Source organism: Sapajus apella, unplaced genomic scaffold (genome assembly GCF_009761245.1).
Source record: "Sapajus apella isolate SASKATOON/1434 unplaced genomic scaffold, GSC_monkey_1.0 scaffold32, whole genome shotgun sequence".
Classification (NCBI taxonomy): domain Eukaryota; kingdom Metazoa; phylum Chordata; class Mammalia; order Primates; family Cebidae; genus Sapajus; species Sapajus apella.
The window spans coordinates 23,278,743-23,302,271 of NW_022436972.1; the positions used below are offsets into that span (position 1 = coordinate 23,278,743).

Consider the following 23,529-nt stretch of genomic DNA (forward strand, 5'->3'; position numbering starts at 1 on the left):
CAGGTGTGAGCCACTGTGCCCAGCCTTAAAATATTTATTAAAAGTAGACGACATTGGTCTGCCCCATGTGGTTCAGGACCTGCATTCTGATACATCCAGGACACTGAATGACAGCAAAAATCTCCCTAAATCTCCTGTAAAAACAAAATTATGTCATAAGAATTGCTTGTTTTAATAACATAAAGGCTATCGATATTAACAGTGCATAAAATTTTCAAAGGATTTTATTGTAAAGCACAAATGAGATTTTCTCAACCCTATTTGCTTGTTTTTCTCCCTTTAGCCAGCTTTCACTAACAAGAAATCAGAATTCTTCCAGTGCTCTTGGGCCACAGTCTTAAAGCTCTTTTTAGGCCAGCAGATGCTCTACAGACATTGCAGCTTGTAGAGTTGGATGTTATGGGCCTATATCTGAGGCTTACTTAGGAATTCCTAGGTTTGAAATGTCAAGCTTTCTATTTTAAAAGAAAGACTTTCTTACAAACCCTTATTATATCACACAAAAAATGTACGGCTGACTTTGAGTTCCTTTCAACAATCCATTAAACACACACACACACACACACACACACACACACACCCCTTATTAAACAGCCACCCCACAAGGATACCATCTTTACCCAAGCAGCTTACATGCTACAGGGACATTTCAATTAATTTATCTCTATCTGCAGTGCTTACTCCCTTGTTGATGGCAGTAAACAAGGTGAACAAGCTGTCGAGTCATCTTTAAAAAATTAACTCCAAGCCTCTTGGGTTTGTTTAAGGCATTTAGGAAAACATCTTCCTTTCATACTGCCCAGTTTCCTCATCTTGTCTTCTGGAATCAGGAAGAAAGGTGAGAAGACAAGTGTTTAGAGGGAATGATGGGGTGTTGGATGTTAAGCAGGGTTTTCTAACCCCTAATTCTGAATACAATCTAAGTCAAAGGCTGTAAATGATGAAGGGCAGCACGCTGGGGAGAAGTAGCTTCTTCCCATTCTAAAAAGCCAGCTCCTGGCTCCTCTCTCCTCCAGCTGATGTGCTTTTCCCAAGCCCCTAGTAAAAATGCACAGGACTGCAGCCCTGAGCCTAATTCGTTTAGCGCTAAAACCTGCAATCTCATTTCTCTATTGAAAAGATCAGTTTTAACACTCTTTATTACTGAATTCAATGGCGGTGTAACAGTCGCTGAAATTTTGAAAAGAAGAAAACATTCGTAATCCCACCTCTCCAACATAGCAAGATTCTCATGTTTGTCTCTCCCCTCTGGGATCTGTCTCCCTGAAGTCACCCTTTTAGAAATGTGCAGGTCTAGGCATTCGCATCATTCTTTATTTTACTTATTGTTTTCCCAGTCTCAGACTCTTCCTAGTAGGTTTCCCAGCTCCTCTCTGGGATCCAGGGAAAGATTTCAGTGTGCCTGGCCCCATTAACACTTGGGGTTGGGACACAGTCCTGTGGAGGGTGTTGCAGGCTGAATGACACCAGCCTGCATTTGGGGTGGCCCCAAAAAGATATATCCATGTCCTAAAGCCTAGAACCTGTGAATATGGCCTTGTTTATGAAAAGAGTCATTGCAGATGTAATTAAGGAGGTTGAAATGAGAACATTCTGGATTAACGGGGCAGACCCTAAATCCAGTGACCAGTGCCCTTTTTACCAGTGATGAATCCGTGTGAGTCTGCAGCAATCTCAGCTCTTGCCTCAGAAGAGTTTGACTGAAGGGGGGGTAAGGCAGAAGGAGAGACCAAGGCAAGTTTAGAGCAGGAGTGAAAGTCTATTAAAAAGCTTTAGAGCTGTAATCCCAGCACTTTGGGAGGCCAAGGCGGGTGGATCACGAGGTCAAGAGATCGAGACCATCCTGGTCAACATGGTGAAACCCCGTCTCTACTAAAACTACAAAAAATTAGCTGGGCATGGTGGCACGTGCCTGTAATCCCAGCTACTCAGGAGGCTGAGGCAGGAGAATTGCCTGAACCCGGGAGGCGGAGGTTGCGGTGAGCCAAGATCGCGCCATTGCACTCCAGCCTGGGTAACAAGAGCGAAACTCCGTCTCAAAAAAAAAAGCTTTAGAGCAGGAAGGAAAGGAAGTAAAGTACACGTGGAGGAGGGCCAGGTGGGCAACTTGAGAGATCAAGTGCACGATTTGACGTTTGACTTGGGGTTTAGTCCTTGGCATACTTCTGGGATCTTGCATTCCTTCTCCCCGAGTTATCCCTGAGGGTGGGCTGGGCGCATGCGCAGTGGCCTGCCAGCACTTGGACGGGGCTGCATGGCAGTGTGGGTACTAAAGCTGTACACATGTTCACTTGAGGCATTCTTCCCTTACCGGTGGAGCATTCCTAGAGGAAGGTCATATACTAATTAAATGCCACCATTTTGCCTCTTAGTGCGCATGTGTGAGCCCACTCCGTCAACTCTTGTAGATCTTACCCGGAAGCTCCTAATCACCAGTTTCAGGTGTTGCTGTCTATTGGGAGAGTGCCTTTCCCTGGCGCCGGCTGAAATCAATTATTTTAGAGAGTTTGACAACTACCTGATCATCCTCTGACGGTCGTCTGACGTTCCTGGTTGGGGGTGTTCTCCTGCGCTACTCAAGTCTGACTAGCTACCTACTGTAACACCCTTATAAGAAGCAAAAATAGGCTGAGCACCGTGGCTCATGCGTATAATCCTAGGACGTTGGGAGATCTAGGTGGGCAGATCACATGAGGCCAGGAGTTCAAGACCAGCCTGGCCAACGTGGTGAAACCCTGCCTCTACTAAAAATACAAAATTAGGTAGGCATAGTGGTGCATGTCTGTAATCCCAGCTGCTTGGGTAAGAATCGCTTTAACCTGGGAGGTGAAGGCTGTAGTGAGCCAAGATCATGCTACTGAAAAAAAAACACAAAAACAGAAAAGACACAGAAAGAAGGGGAGAAGGCCATGTGAAGACAGAGGCAGAGACTGGAGTGACACAGCCAAAGAAACTCCTAGAGCAACCAGAAGCTGGAAAAGGCAAAGAAGGATTCTTCCCAGATCCTCCAAGAGGTAACCTAACCCTGCCAGTACCTTGATTTCAGACTTCTGGCTCCAGAACTGCACAAGAACAAATTATTGTTGTTGTAGGCCACCAAGCTTTGTCATTATTTGTTACAGCAGCCCTAGCAAACTAACACGGAAGGTAATAGCCTTTCACAGTTTCAGGGAAGAGATTTCATAGCTTCTTTCTGAATCTGCCCTCCAGGGGAGCCTGTCTTCCTATCTGGCCCATTCTACCCAGGGATCATGGGCACCTGGGGTTTCCTCCCACACCTACAGCTCCCTGGTGTCTTGACAGGTGGCACTGCCTATACCCCCAGCCACCTGAGTCTGACGCACTTCTAGAGATTCTGCTAGTCTTCTTCCAGAGCCAAATCCCTGTTTTGGAGACCTTGACCACACACAGAAATTGTTTCCATGTTAATTGCCCTTAGGCCTGAACTGACAGGGTCTCACCCCCAAGTTGCACACTTATCTCTTTCCCACGGACCAGACACTCATCACTGCTTCTGTGCTATTGACTTGTGCCTGAATTCAAGATAAGACCTGCCTTTTGGAGTATGTGCCACCTGTGTTGGTGATGCTGTAGAAGACAGGGAAATGGAAGGTGCTGCACCTGTCCTGCACATGCTGTATGTATCTGTTGCTCTCTGGGGGTCTTTCTTTCCCCTGTTGCTATAGATAATGTCTCTCTGAACCTTGGCTATTTAGGTAAACTTACACAAACTCTTATCTCCTATTTCATGACTTAATTCTTCATTTAGAAATTTTTAAAAATCCTGTTTATTATTGAGTGTCACTTGTGTGTGGACTTTTCCTCTTTCATCTATTACAGTTTAAGATATTTTCCTTCTAAATTTGAACAAGCTACTTTATATCTGACCTGAGTGTCCTCAGTGCAGCATGACAGTTAACTTTAGATGTCAAGTTAAGTGGGCTGAGGGATGCCCAGATAGCTGGCAAAACATGATTTCTGGGTGTGTCTGTGAAGGGCTGTCTGGGAGATTAGCATTGGAATCAGTGGACTGAGTGGAGAAGACCCATCCCCCACAGAGTGGGTGGGCATCACCCAATCCATTGAAGGACTGAATAGAACAAAAAAGACAGAGGAAGAGCTAATTTGCTCTTGCAGCTTGAATTGGAATATTCATTTTCTCCTGCTCTTAGACATTAGCAATCCTGGTTCTCAGGCCTTCAGAATCAGACCTGGACTTACATCATCAGCTCTCCTAGTTCCCAGGCATTTGGGTTTGAACTAGAAATACACCACTGGCTTTCCTCAGCCTTCGGTTTGCAGAAAGGGAACTTCCCAACCTATACCAATACTGAGCGCACTGACTGACACAAGAAGGCCTCCCTGCCCAGAGAAGGTTCAAGGACCTTGCCTCAAGGTACCAGCATCTCCGCCCCTGAGATCGGGTCGTGGTCTTGTGCTTCCCTCTGCGCCTGCCTCTGTAGCCTGCTCCATTCCTTATCTTGCAGCACCAGTCAGACTCTGCCTTTCCACTGGCTCCCACCAGGAATGCAACAATAACAAACTCATGAGGATGCTGGTAACTTTACCAAAGACTTCAGAGTCACCACTATGGTTCTCTGCTCTTGGCCCACCTGTGCCTCCTGCCATCACCCACATGATCGTCCTGTGGCCCCCTGGCATGCAGGCAGAACACCTTGCTAAGTGCCAGCCCTACAGATCCCCTGAGAAAAGCTCCATCTAGCTGGTGTACTTTACTCTGCACTTTGGAGCTCTAGGGAGTAGTATTTTCTCCATCTTATTCCATATTTATTAAAGAGAGGAACTCTTTCAAATTGATTAAACTCTAATCCTTGAGCAAAATCACATTCACCATTAGAAGTAAGAAGTAAATACAAATCTAGGTAGCAGTCACCTGCAGAGCCAGGATGTCCTAGTGTAGGGTGGGTGAATTGTGCATGCGCATGTGTGTGTGCACGCATGTGTGCATGTGTGCGTGTGTGTGTGTGCATGTGTGCGTGTGTGTGCATGTGTGCGTGTGTGTGGGAAGGATCCAAAGAGTGGAGGTAAAAAGGAATGCATATGAGCCTTGTCCCAACCCCAAAATAATCTCTAGAAAACATGCAGCCCACACCAGCACATTGTAGTTATTCAAATGTCATCAAAATACAGTTTCATTCATATTTCAATGAAAGCAAACCCTCACTGAGTTAGGTGAGCTCAACAGTTCATTGCTTGTGCTTCTACTGTGGCATTTATTTCATTATAATTTGTTTATGGCTTGGCTTTTAAATATTTATTTCATCCCTGGACTCTTAAGTTTGTTGTATCTATACTCGGTTGAATAGCGTCCCCTCAAAATTTATGTCCATCTGAACAGGTGCAGACTTAATCAAGGTAAGGTGAGTGAGCCCTAAATCCAATGGCCAGTGTCCTTGCAAGAAGAGAGAGATTTGGAGACACAGAGAACACATAAACACAGAAAACACACAGGGAGGAAGAACCATGTGAAGACACGGTAAGGAAGCCATGTGAAGACAGAGGCAGAGGCTGGAGTGATGCAGCTGCAAGGAAAAGAACACCCGGGGGCCAGCAGCCACCACAAGCTGGGAGGAGCAACGAAGGGTTTCTCCTGAGAGTCTTCAGGGGGCTGTGGTCCCACTCACACCTTGATTTTGGACTTCTAGCCTCCAGAACTGTGAGAAAACATATTTCTGTTGTTGTAAGCCAGACAGTTTGTGGTCATTTTTTATCTAGGCAGCTGTAGGGAATTCATACAATATCTATTCTGGTATTGCTCACAATGCAGAGCACAGTACTTTGCTTAATGTGGGCCCTGCACAGCATCTAGAGAGAGAACAAAGCATAAACTTTGGGCAAAGACATAGCAAATGGGCTAGGAGGATCGTGACAGTGACTCCTATTTGTTGAGCCCATGTCTTGCGCCAATCCTTATGACTCAGCTCAGACAGGATGACTCCTGCTTCACAAGGCAGGAAACTGAACCTAAATGATGGCCACCTGCTAAGGGTACCAGGCAGTGGAGATCAGACTTTAGGCCTGTGTCTGGCTGACACCTAAATCTGCAATCTTTCTTTCAAAAGACGTTCACATCTCATGAGGTGTTTTGTTCCATCAACCCGAGGTTGAGATCACACTTCTGAGAAAATGAAGTGTCTACAGAATCCATAGGAAAAGGAAGAAACTGGCATTTGCCCAAGAGAGTGATGTCCCCTGATTCTAGAACACTTGTAAGGGAGGCTGAAGTATCTATCAATTTTTATAGAAGACTTCTTGCCTCTGAAACCACCTCTGATCTCCCGGATGCTGCTAATGGAGTAACTTCTAGCTCACTCCTTTGACAACTGAAAGAGACACATCTAAGAATTTTCAAAACAGAAGACTCTACAAGCTTTCTTTACAGACATTGAAAGCCAGTAGCCATATGAATAATGTTATAACTTGTCCACATCTGATGATATCAAGAGACTGCCACTGGAAACAGGCAGAGCGCTGGTCAAGGTGCAATAATGACAAGCCCCTGCAAAGGAAATCAGTCAACAAAGGAGAGGGGAGGTGACGGTAGAGGATTAGGAAATGAAAATTTTAAATTACAGGAAGAATAGAAGAATCATAAAAGTGTTATTAATCAAAAGGATAGATTTCTGCCTTATAGCTGAAATCTAACACTCACTGTGTATACACTTTTTATTGTAAAAAAGTGACACAAGGCTAAATCATAACAATGTGAATCAATAACTAATTAGCATTTATAAATGCAGCTACTGGGAAACATATTTCAATTTCATAGCAAGGAAACAGAAGAATCGATTAACAAAGCCAAAAGTGAAGCAAGCGTATGTTTGGCCAGGCTACACACACAACTGCAGTTTGAGTCACAGTTGTGCTCCCAAGATGTACAAGTATAACCTGATGCCACTGGCTCAAGCCAAACCAATAATCAGACCCAAAGAGAAAGGATATGCATGAGGTGCTCAGCTTCCCGCCAAAGGCACTGGGGAAATAGACCATCTTCTCTGGATATTTTTTTCTAGGATGGCCTAATGGAGATGAATAGAGAAAAATAAATAGGCAAAGAAGGGGAAACAAGTATACTAAACAAGAGTTGCTGCACATGTGGCGCTATGAAAGGTGCAAGAGTGCATGGTCTGGTGTAGTTGCAAGTCATTTCAAGAAGACAGATGGCTTCAAATTTAACACTCTTTCCTTCCTTCAGATTTGGCATGTGTTAGGAAGAAGATTGAAATGAAGTCATTAAAATGAGCAAACAATTCAGTTTGCCATTGTATGTGTTGATTTTCTGACATGATTTTGTCACACCTCAACACACTTAGCTGTCAGTAAGTGCTGACATGACCTGGTTCCATCTCCATTAGAGGCAGCAGCCTCCTTATTCCCCAAGGCCCACCACGGAAATGAAATGATCATCTGAGGCAAGAGCCAGGCATTGGGGGAAAAAGGAAAAGAAAAAAAGGAAGAGTTCAAACACACGGGGTAAAAGGGATGATTGAGAAGAAAAAGCAGCAGTGGAAAAGTAGCATGTGAAGGGGAAAGTAGGGTATTGCATCCTGTATTTTAGCCCCTGCAACGCAGCCTGGCAAGCCTTGAGCATGACTAGAACAAAGAAAACGTCTTTTCCATACCTCCTGGCATAGCCACTTGCTACCATTGCCTCCTTCAAGACATAGGCTGGTTTATACTCACTTTTCATTAAGTCGTAGATTCATTCCAGCAAAACGCTAAAACATCTCTCACCTGCTATGGTGCTAATGTACATAAAATTCACATTACAGGCAGGCTCCATTATTGGGGTCTTCCTTAGAGAGGACCCTTGCCTTCGCAGGCCCTCTACCATGTTAGTTCTCCAATTTGACTGGTGCCACCATGTCTCACCTCACTAGATCCTGTTTTTTTTTTTTTCCATTCCCAGACCTTGGATTTTAGCTTGTCTTTGAGAGACTGCACATTTAGTTACCTCAAAGTTAAAAATAGTAATGGATATTCTTTATTCACTTTCAAAGCTTTTTTTTAAACCCCACTTCCTATCCAGTTTGATTTCTTTTTCAGACATTCTGTGACTCCCAAGATGGGTTCCATAGCATCCTCTCTGCTCCCAGAGCACGCTGTGTATGTCCTTATCCTAGGACTGGCCACACACACGCTTACAAGGCTGGCTCCCAGCCTTGAATGGAAGAATGGAACTAGAATGGAAACTCCTCAAGGGCAGGGAGAGTGTCGTAGCATCCACAGTGCCTGGCACAGTGCTTAGCACATAGCTGATACTCAAGAAATGATACAGAACAAATGAATGAATGTCATTCACCTTTGGAAATGACAGATTTGAAACTGTGCCTATAAACTTTATAAAATTAACCAGGGAAGCAAGGAGGGGGAAAAACAAAAATAAACCACACTTCCAGCACAGTCAGCATCCATCACTAGGTCGGTTTGCTCTCTGACCCCTTCCTCATAGTTGTTTGCCTATTTTCTTAGAATCATGTAGACTCTAAGGTTATAGTTCCCTTTAACTGCTCCATAGACAACAGCTTGAACGTCACAAAATGTTAAATTTTCCCTTTCAGATATTCTTTCAGGTCCTGCATATCAGCAAAACTACTGATGCCAGCTGAAGAGGACCCCATGAGAAACTCCTTCACCAAGGAATGCAGTTTCCATATACTAATGATTTCATCCCTTTCACCCAATCCTGTAAATGACCCCAATTTTCTAACCCCTCACTCTCCCTTATCCACTTAAAAATCCAAGCCCAGAACTCCTTGGGGGAGATGAATCTAAGTTTCCTTCCATCCCCTTACTTGGTGCCCTGAGATAATTAACTATGTCTCTGCTGCAAATCCTGCTGTCTCAGTGTACCTGGACTGTCACTGTGCAGTGGGCACATGAACCTGTTAGTCCTGTAACAGAGTCGTATTGAGAGCCAGGGTAGCTAATGAGGCACTTGACATAATAAGACACTGCCAGTGGAGAGTAAAGAAACTCTCTGATTGCTTATCAAAATTAACTTTTCCCTAAACCAAGGCTCAGCAATTGGGACATACAACACAGAAGTCATATTTTGTACCAGTTGACCTCAGATGTACTGATGATTTTTAAATAGTAGGCCTATTTTGGCCAACAATTGAGTTTCACCATTGTAGCTCTGCTGTTTGAAATTTACAATTTCTTCTTTGTAACATCTGCTCTTTCTTCTCCTTCTATCCTGTCACAGCCTTCTAGAAACATTTATCCATAAATGAAAAATGCCTTAGACTGTGGTGTACAGTGCATTCCCAAGCTGCTCATTTTCTTATACCTCTCCCACACAAGTAGCCAACCTGGGTCAGACAGCTTTCCTGTATAAATTTCCATGAGAACAAGAGTCCAGGACTCTGTTAATTATTCCTTACCACGGTCAGGTATAAAATGTTGAGGTGTTCCTCCAGGTCAAACAGTTATTCTTTAAAACATTACAAACTTATACAAAGCACCATATTTTTCTCACAATATCAGCATAATACAAACTTTGCTTTCTTGAGTGAATCCTCCATTTTCTATGTGAATATATCCTTGCATACAAATTCCTTGAAAATTACTTTTCAAGTTCCAAGGATCATTAATTTAATTGAATCTGCTTCTAATTTTTAATTAAATCTGCATTTCTCCCAGTAACCTTTGGAAAGAGAAGCCACATTACCATATTGAAAAGAATAGGATCACAGGGCAAAAGAGACATGAAGAAGTACAAAATCACAAGGCAGGTTCTCATATAAATTTATTTTTGTACCAAAAAAATTAACATTCAAAGGCAATGTTTTTATTGTACAGTATAAAATAACATTTACTAAATTAAAATTGTTTTTTTTTTTGCTGATAAACCACTAATAACTTTTCTATTTTGAAAAAAACAAAAAATTTACAATTTGCAGCACTTGTAGAAAAACACCTGTTCAACAATTATATAAATACTCTTGACAGATTTCAGTGGCCCATTATGTATCCTCTTTGGCAATGTCAGCTTTCTAAAGTCAATTAGTTTCTAAATTTGAAAGGCACCTGGTGGCCGACATCCTGCTTATTATTCAAGGCATCCATGTTAATTTTTTTGCACAGGCTTGACAAGTCTGAAAAATCTATTCAGTTAAAAAGAATGAAGAAATACACTGCATTTGATATTAGGAAACAACATTTTCCCCCTCCTTAGCTGCAAGTTTTCCCCAGGGGATTTACAAAGTGCACCAGTTAAATATGTCTGTACATTTAAAACATTAAATATGTCAACAGCAAGACATTTTTAAATATTTTGAATCAAATACTATAGCACAAATATAATTTACAATAATTGGCACAGAAAACATTACATCTGAAATATAACTTTAGATATTATATAAAAATACATATATTTTCTCTCCTCATTAGAAAAAGTATTTTTTGCAGGTTCCAGCATGATGTAACAATTCAAAAGAATTTACCCCTTCAAATGATCCTTCAGTTGCACTGGATGATACCCTCTCCACTTTGGCTGCATAGGGGCACATGAGCAGGGACTATCCCCTCCCATAGCCCACATGCAGGTTTTCATAAGGTCAACCCATAATTGCTCCAGTCTGGCTTAATTCTAGGAATTCATTACAAAATTTAAAAACCATTGTGTAACACACCATGAGTCCAACATCTCCCACTGGCTGTAAATACGCGTGTTCTCTATAGGGTCAAGAGCTCGGTTACTGAGTCTCGTACTTTTGGGGCCATGCCTCTTAGTAGTCTCACACGCCTATCTACATCCTTCTTGGCTTGTTTTAAAAAAAGTTTCCAAACATCCAGGAAATACATTAACACTCCACAAAATGGGGCTCAATCTATATCTCGAATCTTAAAAGCCCCAAAGTACGTTGCATCCTGATCTGGATCCAGTAGGGAGGGGTTGGAGACCTCAACGCTGATTTCCTCACCAGACCGTAGCTTAAAAAATCCTCCAACGTTTATGGAATAAAAATGGTATTCAGAATTCCCTGACCAATATTTGGTGCTTCCTCCTTTCATCAGGGTCTGAGAACGTGGGATTTTGACGCTGGTTTTAGTTACGTACACCATTAGCTGAAGATACTCTGTGGCTAGGTCTCCTGAAGTTTCATGATGTCGAAAGCAAATGTTGGCATACAGGTAATAAAAGCCGTCCTGATTAACTATTAGTTTTCCGTTGTTAAAAGTCATGTTGGAGATCTTGGCCCAACCCCGATCATGGTACCAAGAAGACAGACTCACTTTGCGCGAACCTGTGGAGAAGAGATTTAAAATTCACTCCTTAAATGAGAAGGACATCTTCACAATTCTATGAGGTTAGGGAGAAAAAGAGCATAGCATTCATTATTCCAATGGGAGAATAACTTATTGGGATTTCTTTTCTAGAAGGGGAGAATACATTCAGATTAGGCACAGTAGAAGGTACGAAGACAAAAATTCATTTTTCCTGCCCTCAAGGAGCCTACAATGCACAGGGGTAAGTACGATATGTGTTCAGAACAGAAGTAAGGCATGGGTACCAATAGGCAAGGTTCAGTAACTCCTATGGGAGTTCAAAGCAGGGAGAGACAAGAACAACATTCCACCCCTGAGGATCAAGAATGTCTTTGTGGAGTTGCTGCTAAGCCTGAGAACTTAAGAGAAATGGGATTCAGCCACACAGATTGGAGCAGAACGGTCGTTCCAGGTTGAAGGAAGAGTTTAGCCAAAAGCAACTGAGATAGGAAAGCAAGAAACTTGGATAGGAAGACAATTTCCATGTGTCACAAGTCTCAACCTTCTCTTTTAATTCATGAAGAGGGAAAGTAGAAGGGGATGAAAAACTGGGTCATAGTAACTTTGGCTGAAAGGTCAGACATCTAAAGTCTATTCTCATCATCTATTTTCTTCACCTCCAGTAGCCCAAATGTCTCCCTCCTTGGGTTACACAACTGAAAAGCTATCCCCAGAGAGGCTCAAAAAGAACATATTCTTGACATTGCACTCCCTAGCTTAACAACTTCACACAATCCTTTCTGACCAAAGGTCTGTAAAGCTTCTCCTGACAGACCAGAATTCTTGTTTAGCCCCTACTCACACCTGAAGTGATGTGACACCTGGTCCTCTTGCTACAGCTCTGAGCAGTAAAAATTTCAAAAGTAGCTTCTAAACCAGCAGCATGTCCATTGCTTTTTGTATTTCGGGTCCTTGGTGTATTTTCCTGGGTCATTAAAAATTGGGAGTACCTCTATGATAAACCCAATTAATCAAACATTTGTATCTATGTGGACACTATTATTCAACTGGAAAAGCTGGTAATTAATGGTGGGAAAGTTGTTAATACTGTGGAAAGTCCAAAAATGCATTTTTCCTCCAGAGGAGTTTGTAAATACTTATGCTAAACTAAGGTCATCTTCAGTTTGAAATCAGGAAAACAAAACAGAGTTGAGTCTCAGACTGGAGGTGGGAGAATTTCTGCAGAGATCTATCAAAACCGACAACTCTCTGGTCAGAGTGAATCCTTATGAGAGCCTCCTAGAGAAAGAAACACACACTAGTTACCTTCCCAGCCTAGCCTGGGTTTGAGGGGCCTTGAGCATCTAACATCTTTATCCAGAGGTCCACAAGATGGAGAATGTTCTACTATTTTATCTAAAGAACTGGGAGGCTGGGACATGGTTTGGGAGCCTTGAAACTAGGCTGCAGGAATCAAACAGGCAGTACTTCCAACCACTTGAGAGAAAAACTGCAGCAAGGGCCATCCGATGGTGGGGCAACCCACCATGAGACGACCAAGAATCCAGTGGTTCCAATCCCTCTGTCTAGAAACAGGATATTTCCTGAACTCCACAACCTGTCTGCAGCAGGGTCATCACAGGCTCTCTTGCCTCCTGGGATCACCACAGTAAACTTCTTTTTCATGGGAGGTCTTATTTCAGGTCATCCCAGATTAAAGCATCCCAGATATAAATACCATCCTATGGTTCCAAGTGAGTCAACATGATCATCACACCCTCATGAACACTAGTAAAGCGATTCCTCTAATCCACTGACAAAACCCATGACATTCAAGATGTTTCCCATCTCCAGTTACCCCATGTTACCCTCATTCTTATCCCACTCTTGTAGTCAATCTGTTGTTCGATGATTTTTCTTATAGTTAACTCTTAACAGAGCAGAAGTCTACCCTCTCAATGGGATAGATCAGCTGGCAGAGAAGCAAGATATGGTCTGGGAAGGCAAGGAAAGAATATGAAATAAAGAGGCAGGAGAAGATAGGAACCTTGACTGATGACCACTTCCATTGTTAGGTAAGCCAAGTGGAAGAAGTGCCCTTATTTCCGACAAAACATCTCTCTATTTTTATGGATTGATTACTCATACATTTACTGGTTCATGCTTCTGGTCAGCCGCACAATATCAATGTGGGGCTTTGTAGGGACAGTCACTCCACTTGTAATTAAGAATTACATCAACCAACTAGACCTTAATGACACTTACCACTAATAGCAGAGAAAACAGAAAATGTGCATATAAAAATGCATTTTCACTTCTGCATTTGCATAGCACATGGTTGACATTCAGTTACAAGCAACTGCCAAGTGAAAGCTACAGAAACTCATGGCAAGCAGGAGAGTTCAGCTGAGGGAGGGGACAGAGACTTGGATGGGCTGAGAAAAGGGAGGGTATTGTCGGTGAGGAAAACTGAGCAAAGAATGGAATGTGCCTGGCACGTATCGATGAAAAGGAGGAGAGCCAGCCACTGTGAACAGAAGACTCAGAAACAGACAATACCAGGAAAACAATGAGAAAAATACGCAGTGATCACACGGCGGGCCTCACATGGAAACCTGGATTTTCATCACTGAGGCACACTGACAACCTCTGACTCCAGCCTCCCAGCTTCGCTGGCCTCCCCTGCCCTGCACGTCAGTCCTCGCTGCTAAGTGCTACAGGAGAGGTCTCTGAAATATTTAGCCTGGGTATCCTCCTAAGGAAAGCCATGTATTCTGACCTCACAAAATACTTCCCAACACATTTCATCTAAGATGTTTTGAAAATGCAAGCTGTGGCAGTCCATATAAGGCAGATTCTGATTTTACACGTGTAAGTAAGTATAAAACAGAGCCCCAAAATAAACACGCAAAATTAAAGCCACTTCCTCTGAAACCTCCAGTGCTGGCCAAAACTGGGTAATAAACGGACTCAAGGAGCTGTGGGTCCAGCCAGAGCCACCAATTCTATTTTCTTAAACAGAAGTATACACTAATTCATTTCACTCAGTCACAAACTCAATAACTGTCAGAAAATAACCAGGAATTTTGCCTTGTGTTTTTGGCAGTGATTTGATGCTAGGTGCCTGCAGAGAGTGTTTTTTTTTAACTAAAACATGCTTGCTATTGCCAAACAGACTTTGGCACACAGTCTAATGCAATATTTATCATATGCCATTTAAAGTGAACTGAAAAGATAAATGTAGGGTACATTAATAGCACACATAGCTGATGCATTCGTATTAATTTGATTGCCTTTGCTAACATGCAAAATAGTTTTCCACTCAGAGAAGTTAATACAGATGCATCCATATTTATTTGATTGCCTTTGCTAACATGCAAAACAGTTTTTCACTCAGAGAAAATTAGTGTAGCTCCACCATAAGACATGCACAGACACACAGAGAGAAAAACTATTTATCAACGAAGTATCTGGGACAGAAGAGGTCGTTTGGAAAATCCTGTAAAAGCCGAAGAGTTGGTTTCTCCCTTTCTGTGTCTTCGGTCAGGAAAAAGACCTCTCTTGTCCATGCCGTAATAAAGTTTTCCAAATAATTTAGTAGAACTTGAATTTTCTTTCTTTAACTCCAAGAAAAATTTGCCTTAAATTATTTGTAGGAAAAAAAGTGGAATATGTATAATTATTTAATTAAACTCAAAAATAATGACTCACTCTCACAAATGCTTACTCTGGCCATTCTTTCACACAAGAATGTTAGTACTCTACCTCATTTAATCTTCATAGCTACCCCTTGAGGGAGACGCTATCATCATACCCATTTTAGACGTGATGGAGCTGAGGCATACGTGATTTAAATTGTACAAGTTCGCAGAGCCAGTACAATGGAGCCTGAAACTCAGGCAGTCAGATTTTAGCACCCCTGTTATTAGATGTTACATGAATCTACTCACAGGAAAAGAGAAGCAGAAGGGCTTTGAATTCTTTCCCTCTGGCCAAGCCACCTGACCACAGTACCTTGTGGCCTGCTTATGTGATAACAGAGAGCACAGAAAGCAAGGTCTTAGTAATCAACGGGACTGGAATTCAACTTCTAATCCTACCACCATCGTGACCGGGAACAAATGACAACCTATGTATCATTCAGTTTCTCTGTCTGCCAAATCCACAGTGATAATCCCCGCCTTGCAAGATTGCAGTAAGGATGAGAGATAATGAGCAAGGGGAAAACGCCTGATTGACAGGTGGAAGAGTTCATCGGGTAGTCACAGACTCAGCCACCTCCTGCAGAGTGAGTGCCAGGGAGGACACCTGAAGATCCCACTTTAAGAACTTCAAGTGTTCCATTAGTGGCATGATAACAAGAATGTTCAACTGTCACTCTATCGTAACGTTCTTTGCCATCTTTTTGATAGCTATCTAGCCCAAGGCAAAGTAACCAGTGGGGGCTGTATCATGGAATAACTGATGCACTAGGGTAGCCGTAGGCAGGGAGCTCCTGGTGTCTTCATTTTCAAGATAATCAGGTCTCTAGTCCATTGAACTAAGCCTTTACTCAGAGAAAATGATAAGCCCCTGGAGAAAGGGGAGGAGGTCTCATTTTCTAGAGGCTTACTGTCTCTTAAAGGTCTTAAGGTCCTCCCTGGACCTCTGCAGGAGATGACTGGGGTATGTGACTACCTGATGAATTCAGTCATCTCTGAGGTCAGCAGCAGGGCTGTGTCAACTTGAGCTTGGGTAAGTACAGATGAGCATGACAAAGGATTGTCCTTCCCGGTTACAGGCTCTCAGCTGACAGTCATTTAAAATAAGCATCCATTCTAATGATCTGAAAATGAATAGACTGACGATGTCCCTTCTGACATTTTTGAGAATCACGGTTTCCAGGATGTGAATCATCAACTGAGGATAAATGGTCTTTCTTTTCGCTTTGAAGTAAGGGCTCTCAAAAATTTAGTGACAGGCTAAAAATAGGTTTCAGTGTTGAAATGGGCTGATAAATGACTCTTTAAATATTTTCAAGCTGGATGCAAATGGAGCTTACCAGATGGGATGCTGGTGGCATTAATAGTGAGATGAGCAAAAGGCTGAGCTTCAAGCTTGCTCCTCTTGGCCAGATCTAACCATGAACCATCCATCATCGCTGGAGAAGAGAGAAACCACGTTGTTTTAGCTAACAGAGTAGTGACCCTGTGGGATTTCATACATACATATGGATCCATGCTTACCTTTCTCTGCTCTGATATACTGTGATCCAACAATATGCTGTAATTCCTGAAATAAAAAGGAAAAATAATTTTATTTATAAAAATCATTCTTTCTGTACAGCAGTAAGAATTCAGGGCCGTTACATATGCAATAAATTAACCCTCTTTTCCTTCCAAAGGTGCCATAATAGCATTGGAGTGAAATTCCTAGATGTTCTAGATGGCTATCAAGGGAAGTTCACCCCAAAGAATTGGTGTTGATGTGTTTGAGACCATACCCAACATCAAACAAAATACTTTAGACAATAAGAGGAAATAAAAGATGGTGTAAATTATAAACCGTAGCATAATTGAAAATAATTAAAAATCTGTAGCAGGTACACAAATGGAGATGAAGTTAACTAGGAAAATAACAATTACACAGAATATATGACCCTCTTAAATATTGTGGAACGCTCTTTTTATGTCTATTTCATTAGTGAATTTCTGTTATAATACTAAAGCTCAGCCCACAGGAAAGAGAATGATGCTTAGCTCCCAGTGGTTAATTTTTTACTTTAAAGTTACAGTGTACTTAAAGTACTATATGGAAGTCTAAGAGCCTTTAGAGTACCAATAATTAACTTAAAATACTGCCACAAATAGAGGGTTAGAAGCACAAGCCAGAAAAAGAAAAAAATCATAAAGAGCGTAGGTAATTGCATATCTCAATTTGAGCCCTGAGAATAAAGGATTTAATAGGTAACCACATGCCCACCTGGATCCAGACATTAGCTGACATTAAGATGTCACATCTTAGGGCAAGAGTAAGGTGGAAGGGATGACAGCTCAGGATTTTACCTTGGTTCAAGTCCTTGCATAAACAGGACATTAACAGCATGGGTACTTGTGAAGACTAAATGAGATAACGTGTGTAGCGACTTAGCAGAGTGCCAGTATATTTAGATGTCTATTATATACTCATCATCCCAGCACTTTGGGAGGCTCAGGTGGGTGGATCACTTGAGGTCAGGAGTGTTGAGACCAGCCAGGCCAACACAGTGAAACCCTGTCTCTACTAAAAATGCAAAAATTAGCCAGATGTGGTGGTGGGTGCCTATAATACCAGCTACTCAGGAGGCTGAGGCAGGAGAATTGCTTGAACCCTGAGGTGTGGGGGGAGGATGCAGTGAGCCAAGATCACACAACTGCACCCCAGCCTCAGTGACAGAATGAGACTCACCCCCCAAAAATAGATATCTATTATAAGGTTACTTAAAAAAGCCACTCTGGAGAGATTACCAATTTCCCTTGTTACTGGAATAACTTATTCATGCTAACCATTCTCCCCATGATGTTTAAAAGATAGGCCATGCAGTTTAAGTTCTTTATGTGTCTAGGGAGGAGGGCTTTGAAACAGACAGACGGACAGACAGACAGATAGTTAGGCAGACAGAGGCAATATCAACTGTTATTAGCTGGAATGATTCTGGAGATAATATTGATTCTTCTTTCTGCTTCCAAACTTCCGAGAGAGAAAGAGACAGAGAGAGAGAGAGAGAGAAAATCTACATTGTTTTGGATGATGGTTGGAGACAGCACAGCTGTCTTCACTGACCTGTTCTGAAGTTCTAAAGTCACAGTGTGGCTATTAGAAAGAAGTCCTAGGACTCACTCACAGCCACTTTCTGCTGTTACCTAGACCCAGGGCGCTGCCCTGCAGAGCTCTGGGAGCGCCATGTGCAGGGAGGGTATTTAGGCGCATGGTGGCCCCTTTTGGGTTGAGTGGCCCTGACCATGCCTCGTTTTCTTCCCCACTCATGCTGACCTCCAGTCTTCCAAGTTTTCCTCAAGACCTCCGGATTCTCAGCGGTGCCCATTTCCTGGAATTTCCTGGTTTTGTCTCCTTTGCCTTCACAACAGATTTAAAGGTACACAATGTATGTTTTTTTTCTTTCTGCAGGTTTTTACTTTCTCCCTTAAGGCTATAGTAAAATTTCATTATCAAGCAGCTCATGGTGCTCTACAACCTGTGAGTATAATTGTGCTGTCTTTCTCACATCAGCAGTTTCCCAGCCATAGGGCCCCTCTCCTTCAAACGCTGCCGCTTCTTCAGCTGGCTTCCAGGCATTTTTCTTGCTGCAGCAGGTGCAAGTGCTGTGGAAGCGTGTGGAGGGGTCTCACACGGATCAGGACATGCCTTGATAGCAGTTTCTTCTTCCTACCCAGTTCTTGTCAGGCAGGTGGCTGGGTGGCCTTCGGGAATAGACCTCCCTCTGCTCCTCTCTTTTTCACTTTGGTGCCAGCAAAGGTGGATACACTGTGTATCTCTATACATTGTGTATATCTTCATATGGTTATATATACACAATATATCTTTACTTGGGTACTGACTCTTAAAGATTGGAACAGGAGCCTTGGTGACAGAGTACACCACCCCTCACTTTCCCTCTAGCTCTGATCTGCCTCTCCATCAGAGGAGAGTAGGGGAAGAAGAGAAGGAAGCAGAACCAAGGCTGGCATATACCTACAAATGCCTGTTTTGTGATTTCCTATACGAGCACACCTATGATTAAGAAAGCCAGGCCAGCCATGATGGCTTATGCCTGTAATCCTAGTATGTTGAGAGGTCGAAATGGGAGGATTGCTTGAGCCCAGGAGTTTGAGACCAGCCTGGGCAACATAGGGAGACCCCCTTCTGTACAAAAATAAATTTTTTAAAATTGTTGGATGTGGCAGCATGCACCTGTAGTCCTAGGTCCTCAGGAGGCTGAGGCAGGAAGGTTGCTTGAGCCTAGGAGGTAGAGGCTACAGTGAGCTATGATGTGCCGCTGCACTCTACCTGGGTGACAGACTGAAACCCAGTTTAAAAACAAACAAACAAAAAAAAAACAAAGAAAAATGCCTTTGTCCTAGCTCAGTGGTCCTCAAAGTTGAGCATGTATGCATTGCACCACCACCTCCTGGAGGGCATGTTAAAACAGACTGCTGGGACCAGCCCTAAAGTTTCTGATCCAGTAGATTTGGGGTGGGGCCTGAGAATTTGCATTCAGCGAGCTGGTGCTGCTGGGCCTGGGGCCTCATCTGAAAATGACAATCCCTTTTATATCCTAAAAGATTCACAGATGTGGAGACTGGAGATTTTCTGGAAGCTTGAGACCTAGGCCAAAGAAGCAGCAGACTCAAGCCACTGATTCAAGGGACAGGGAAAGTTTGTCTTCTTCTACCTGGGAATGAACTTTTCTTTCCCTTTCAATCAGAAACTTCTAGGTTGCTACAGACCCATTTTGTTTTAAGAAAATTCAATAACCAGCAGCACTTCTCAGATGCACTTTCAATATCTGCTTAAAAAAAAAAGGAAAAGGCTTCCTGACCCAGAAGGAATTATAACTCTAGCTAGAGACCCATGAGGTCATTCTGCTCTCATTTTATATCTTTCAGGTGTCGAAGGATTGCAGTTCCACTAAGAAATTTTATAGGTAAGTTTTACAGACATGACGTGTCTATAACCTCAAGGTACAAAGAAAGTATTCCCAATATCTATATCTGCACCCCAGCGTTTTAAGCCATAAAACCATTGTTATTTATGTGCACAGGCATTGATCATAAAAATGACATTCTTCTAAGACTACACTTTCAGGGTGTCTTCCAGCCTTGAGATTGTAACTAAAGTTTTGTATTCAGTACTTGATGCATTCCATGGGGAACCTGGCTGTGCTGCAGAGCCACCTAAGCAGTTTAGAAGATACTCATGCCCTAACCCCAACCTCAGCCAGGATAACAAACCCAATTAGTCTGATAGTGACTTGGCAGTTTTTTAAAGACACTCCCAGGTGATAATATGTAGCAGGTATTGAGAAACGTTGTTACGAATTAAGTGTTCTCATGAATAGTTGTTTGGTGACATCTCAATTTAGTCGAGGGTTTACTACAGTCTCATGACTTGCATATATATTCCACATGTTGAAAATTTAATAACCTCTTACATTTGTAGACAACAAAGTATTTTCCTTGTTACCATATTTGATTTTATTGGAACCAGAGGCTGGAAAACTATCACTACCACTGACCTCGTTTTTCAGACTGAGGAACTGAGGCAGAGAGAGAGAGAATAAGGCTTCACCTAATAAAGCTGAGACTTGAACTTTGGCCTCTGGATCTATTCACCCATATCCCTTCACAGGGCATCATCATAAAATACACTCCTGGAAGTTGGGACAAAAATATCAAATGAGCATCCATGTCCAGCTCCCCAGGAGGATCTGTGATCTGCCTTCACAGAATACAGCATATTCATCATCTGTTACATGCAAAGGGCAATCCTTAGTGTGATTCCCTCCCTCAAGTAGTAATTCTGAAAAGGAGGCTCACCTTGATGGGCATCTGGCTGCTGGGGATCTGGGGATCTGACAAAAAGGGGCTGGTACTTCAAAAAATATGCTCTCAGAATTCCCAGGGGCTTCAGAAAACAACTGGCTCAGAAGTGGCCAAGCCATGTTTATGGCTTGGCTGATAAACCCCCAAAACTGAGACCTGCAGGACATACGGATAAGGGACACTGCATCTCCAAACATGCCCCTATCGAGTCCACTCTACAGAGCAGGAGTCATTCATTCCATGTTGCCATCTTCTCAAAGATCAGAGACTTTGCTATACACCTGCCAAGCATGGACCTTTCAATTGTCCCCTAATATTTTTCATTTTCAGGATTACAGGAGTCCTTCTGAAGAAGAACCCAAACTTCACCCCAATTGACAATTCCATTTATTTTCTAAGCTTTGCATTTACGTTTCTTTTCATCCACATTAGTCTTCTACATCTGTCAGATTAATTAGAGTGTTTTAAAATTTCTGTAGCTCTTTATTCCCAAATCTTATCATTCAGACGGCACTGCCGTTTTCTTTGAATTCAGAAAGTTCTGATAATCTAATTTTGGGAAAACACTACAAAAGAATATCCCGACTCCTTTCTTCTGAACAAATTATTCACATGAAAGATATCTTTTAAAAAATGTATGTATGTTTTATTTTATTTTAAGCCAGCTGTAAATTAACAAAAACCAGTTAGTTAACACTCTGAATAAACATCCAACGCAACCACACGTTACCTGCACCATCAGAATGCCTGCAGATTTGCGCAAAGAAGTTCAGGTAACTTCAACACACCTCTCAGCAAACAGCCTAGAGCAGACGCCAGAAACAGTTACCAGACTGAGGAAGCTGGGCAAAGGGCGCCCCTAAGTTCTTCTCTGGCTAATGAGCACCCATGTCCGGCTCCCCAGGAGGATCTGTGATCTGCCTTCTCAGGATACAGCACATTCATCATCGCTTACACGCAAAGGGCAAACAGAATTGCCCCTTGGTTTCTATAAGCGACCATGACGACAAGGATCATTACTTATAAGTTACCAAGAAAATTCACATGAATGAATAAACTTATTTATGGTCACATTATTACAAGTAGGCCTTGCAGTGAATTCATGCAAGTGTGATTTTACATAAGTAAATTATGATAGTTTCATTTAACCCTTCAAAACAAGACAAAACACAGGAAACCGAACTACCAAAGAAAGCAACCAAAGATACCGCTGCCCATTCAAGTATAAAAGAAACCCTCTGACATACTGCCACCTAGTGGACACTGTCCAACACTGACAAGCCTGGGACACCACCGCTGCCAGCCTTTGCAGATTTGAAACCCCAATGTCTAAAAACAATAGAGATGAAGGTATTTCACAATATTTTTAAAAAATCCTCTCATTGTGGTATTTTTCTATGTAGACTACATTAACTTTTCATCTTTGCTGTCAGAGTACATTTGAAGAGACAGGAAAACACCAATGTGATTTTTTTTTAATGTCATCTTTTATTTAACTCCTAAAAAAATGTGGGGATTACACAATTTCTTCTCCAGGAAACAAAGTATACAAAAGATCAACGTGATTGTGTAACTGTGGTCTCTAGTACTGCCTCTCTTCAACTTCTCCTAAAGTCAACATCCAAGAAATACAATTCCCAGGAGCCTAGTAGTACAGACTTTGTCTCTGCTCCATTGAGACCAGCTTCCTTCAGATCTTTTAAACAACTTTTCAAATGTTTTAAGGATCTTTTGCCAAACTTAAGGAGATGAGAGATGTCTCAGAGCTGGCTCAATCTTGATAAACTGGGGCCACTTAGGAGAGATGGTACTTATAAGAATAAATATAAACACTTATGGGTATTTTCAACTCCATTAAGTAGTTATGGGAATTTCGCTCCAGGTAATTTAAACACTTACAGCAAAGGATATGCCCCTTTTTGTAAACTCAGCTGAATAACTGCCCCAAACAAGACTTTGATAACAGTCCAGTTCAGGAGAGAATGTTACCAAATTGGTTTTAAGATTGTTTGACCACAATGTGTTTTTCAACTTACAAAATAATATAAATAGGCCTGGAGCAGTAATTTATGGCAGATTAATGGCTCACATCGGTAATCCGAGCACTCTGGGAGGCCGAGATGGGTGGATGAACCTCAGGCCAGGAGTTCGAGACCAGCCTAGCCAACACAGCAAAAGCCTGTCTCTACTAAAAATACTTTTAAAATTAGCTAGAGGTAGTGGCAGGCACCAGTAATCCCAGCTACTCAGGAGGCTGAGGCATGAGATCGCTTGAGCCAGGGAGGCAGAAGTTGTAGTGAGCCGAGATCACACCACTGCACTCCAGCCTGGGAGACAGAGTAAGACTCCATCTCAAAAAAATAATGAAAATAATAATACAAAAAGATTTCGGCTCCAACTAAGAATATTCTCAGCTGCAAAGATGCTCTGAAAAGGTCATGTTGCTGGAGTCTGAGCTTATCAGACTGAAAATCTCACCTGTGCATTGTGATGTGAGCTGTGTGATCCTTGTGTTACCTGAGCACAGAAGAAGGAATTTGTACAGCCAGATGCTTTGGAAATCACTGGCACCAGCTCATAGCTGGGGTCTCAGGTGGCTGCCTCCCTCTGCAATACCAGCAGCAGCTGCAGAGACATCTGGCTGGCTGAACAAGGATTTAACACCCCGTTTGCCAGATATAATACAGGGTTCATACACTTGTTAACATATGTAATGCATTCATTTTAACATCTT

The 23,529-nt window shown here is 42.3% G+C and overlaps 1 protein-coding gene across 1 annotated transcript in view; it reads right to left on the reverse strand.

Annotated features, from left to right (window-relative positions):
- Positions 1-9,754: 9,754 nt before the first annotated feature.
- The window catches only part of TNFSF11 (TNF superfamily member 11), a 33,404-nt gene continuing 19,629 nt past the window's right edge, over positions 9,755-23,529 (reverse strand). Inside the window, exons 3-5 of the mRNA XM_032294778.1 lie at positions 16,461-16,506; positions 16,277-16,375; positions 9,755-11,273 (exon numbers count right to left, since the gene is read on the reverse strand). Coding sequence (XP_032150669.1) covers positions 10,852-11,273; positions 16,277-16,375; positions 16,461-16,506 — 567 coding nt within the window. The 3' untranslated portion in view covers positions 9,755-10,851. The remainder of the gene's footprint in view (positions 11,274-16,276; positions 16,376-16,460; positions 16,507-23,529) is intronic.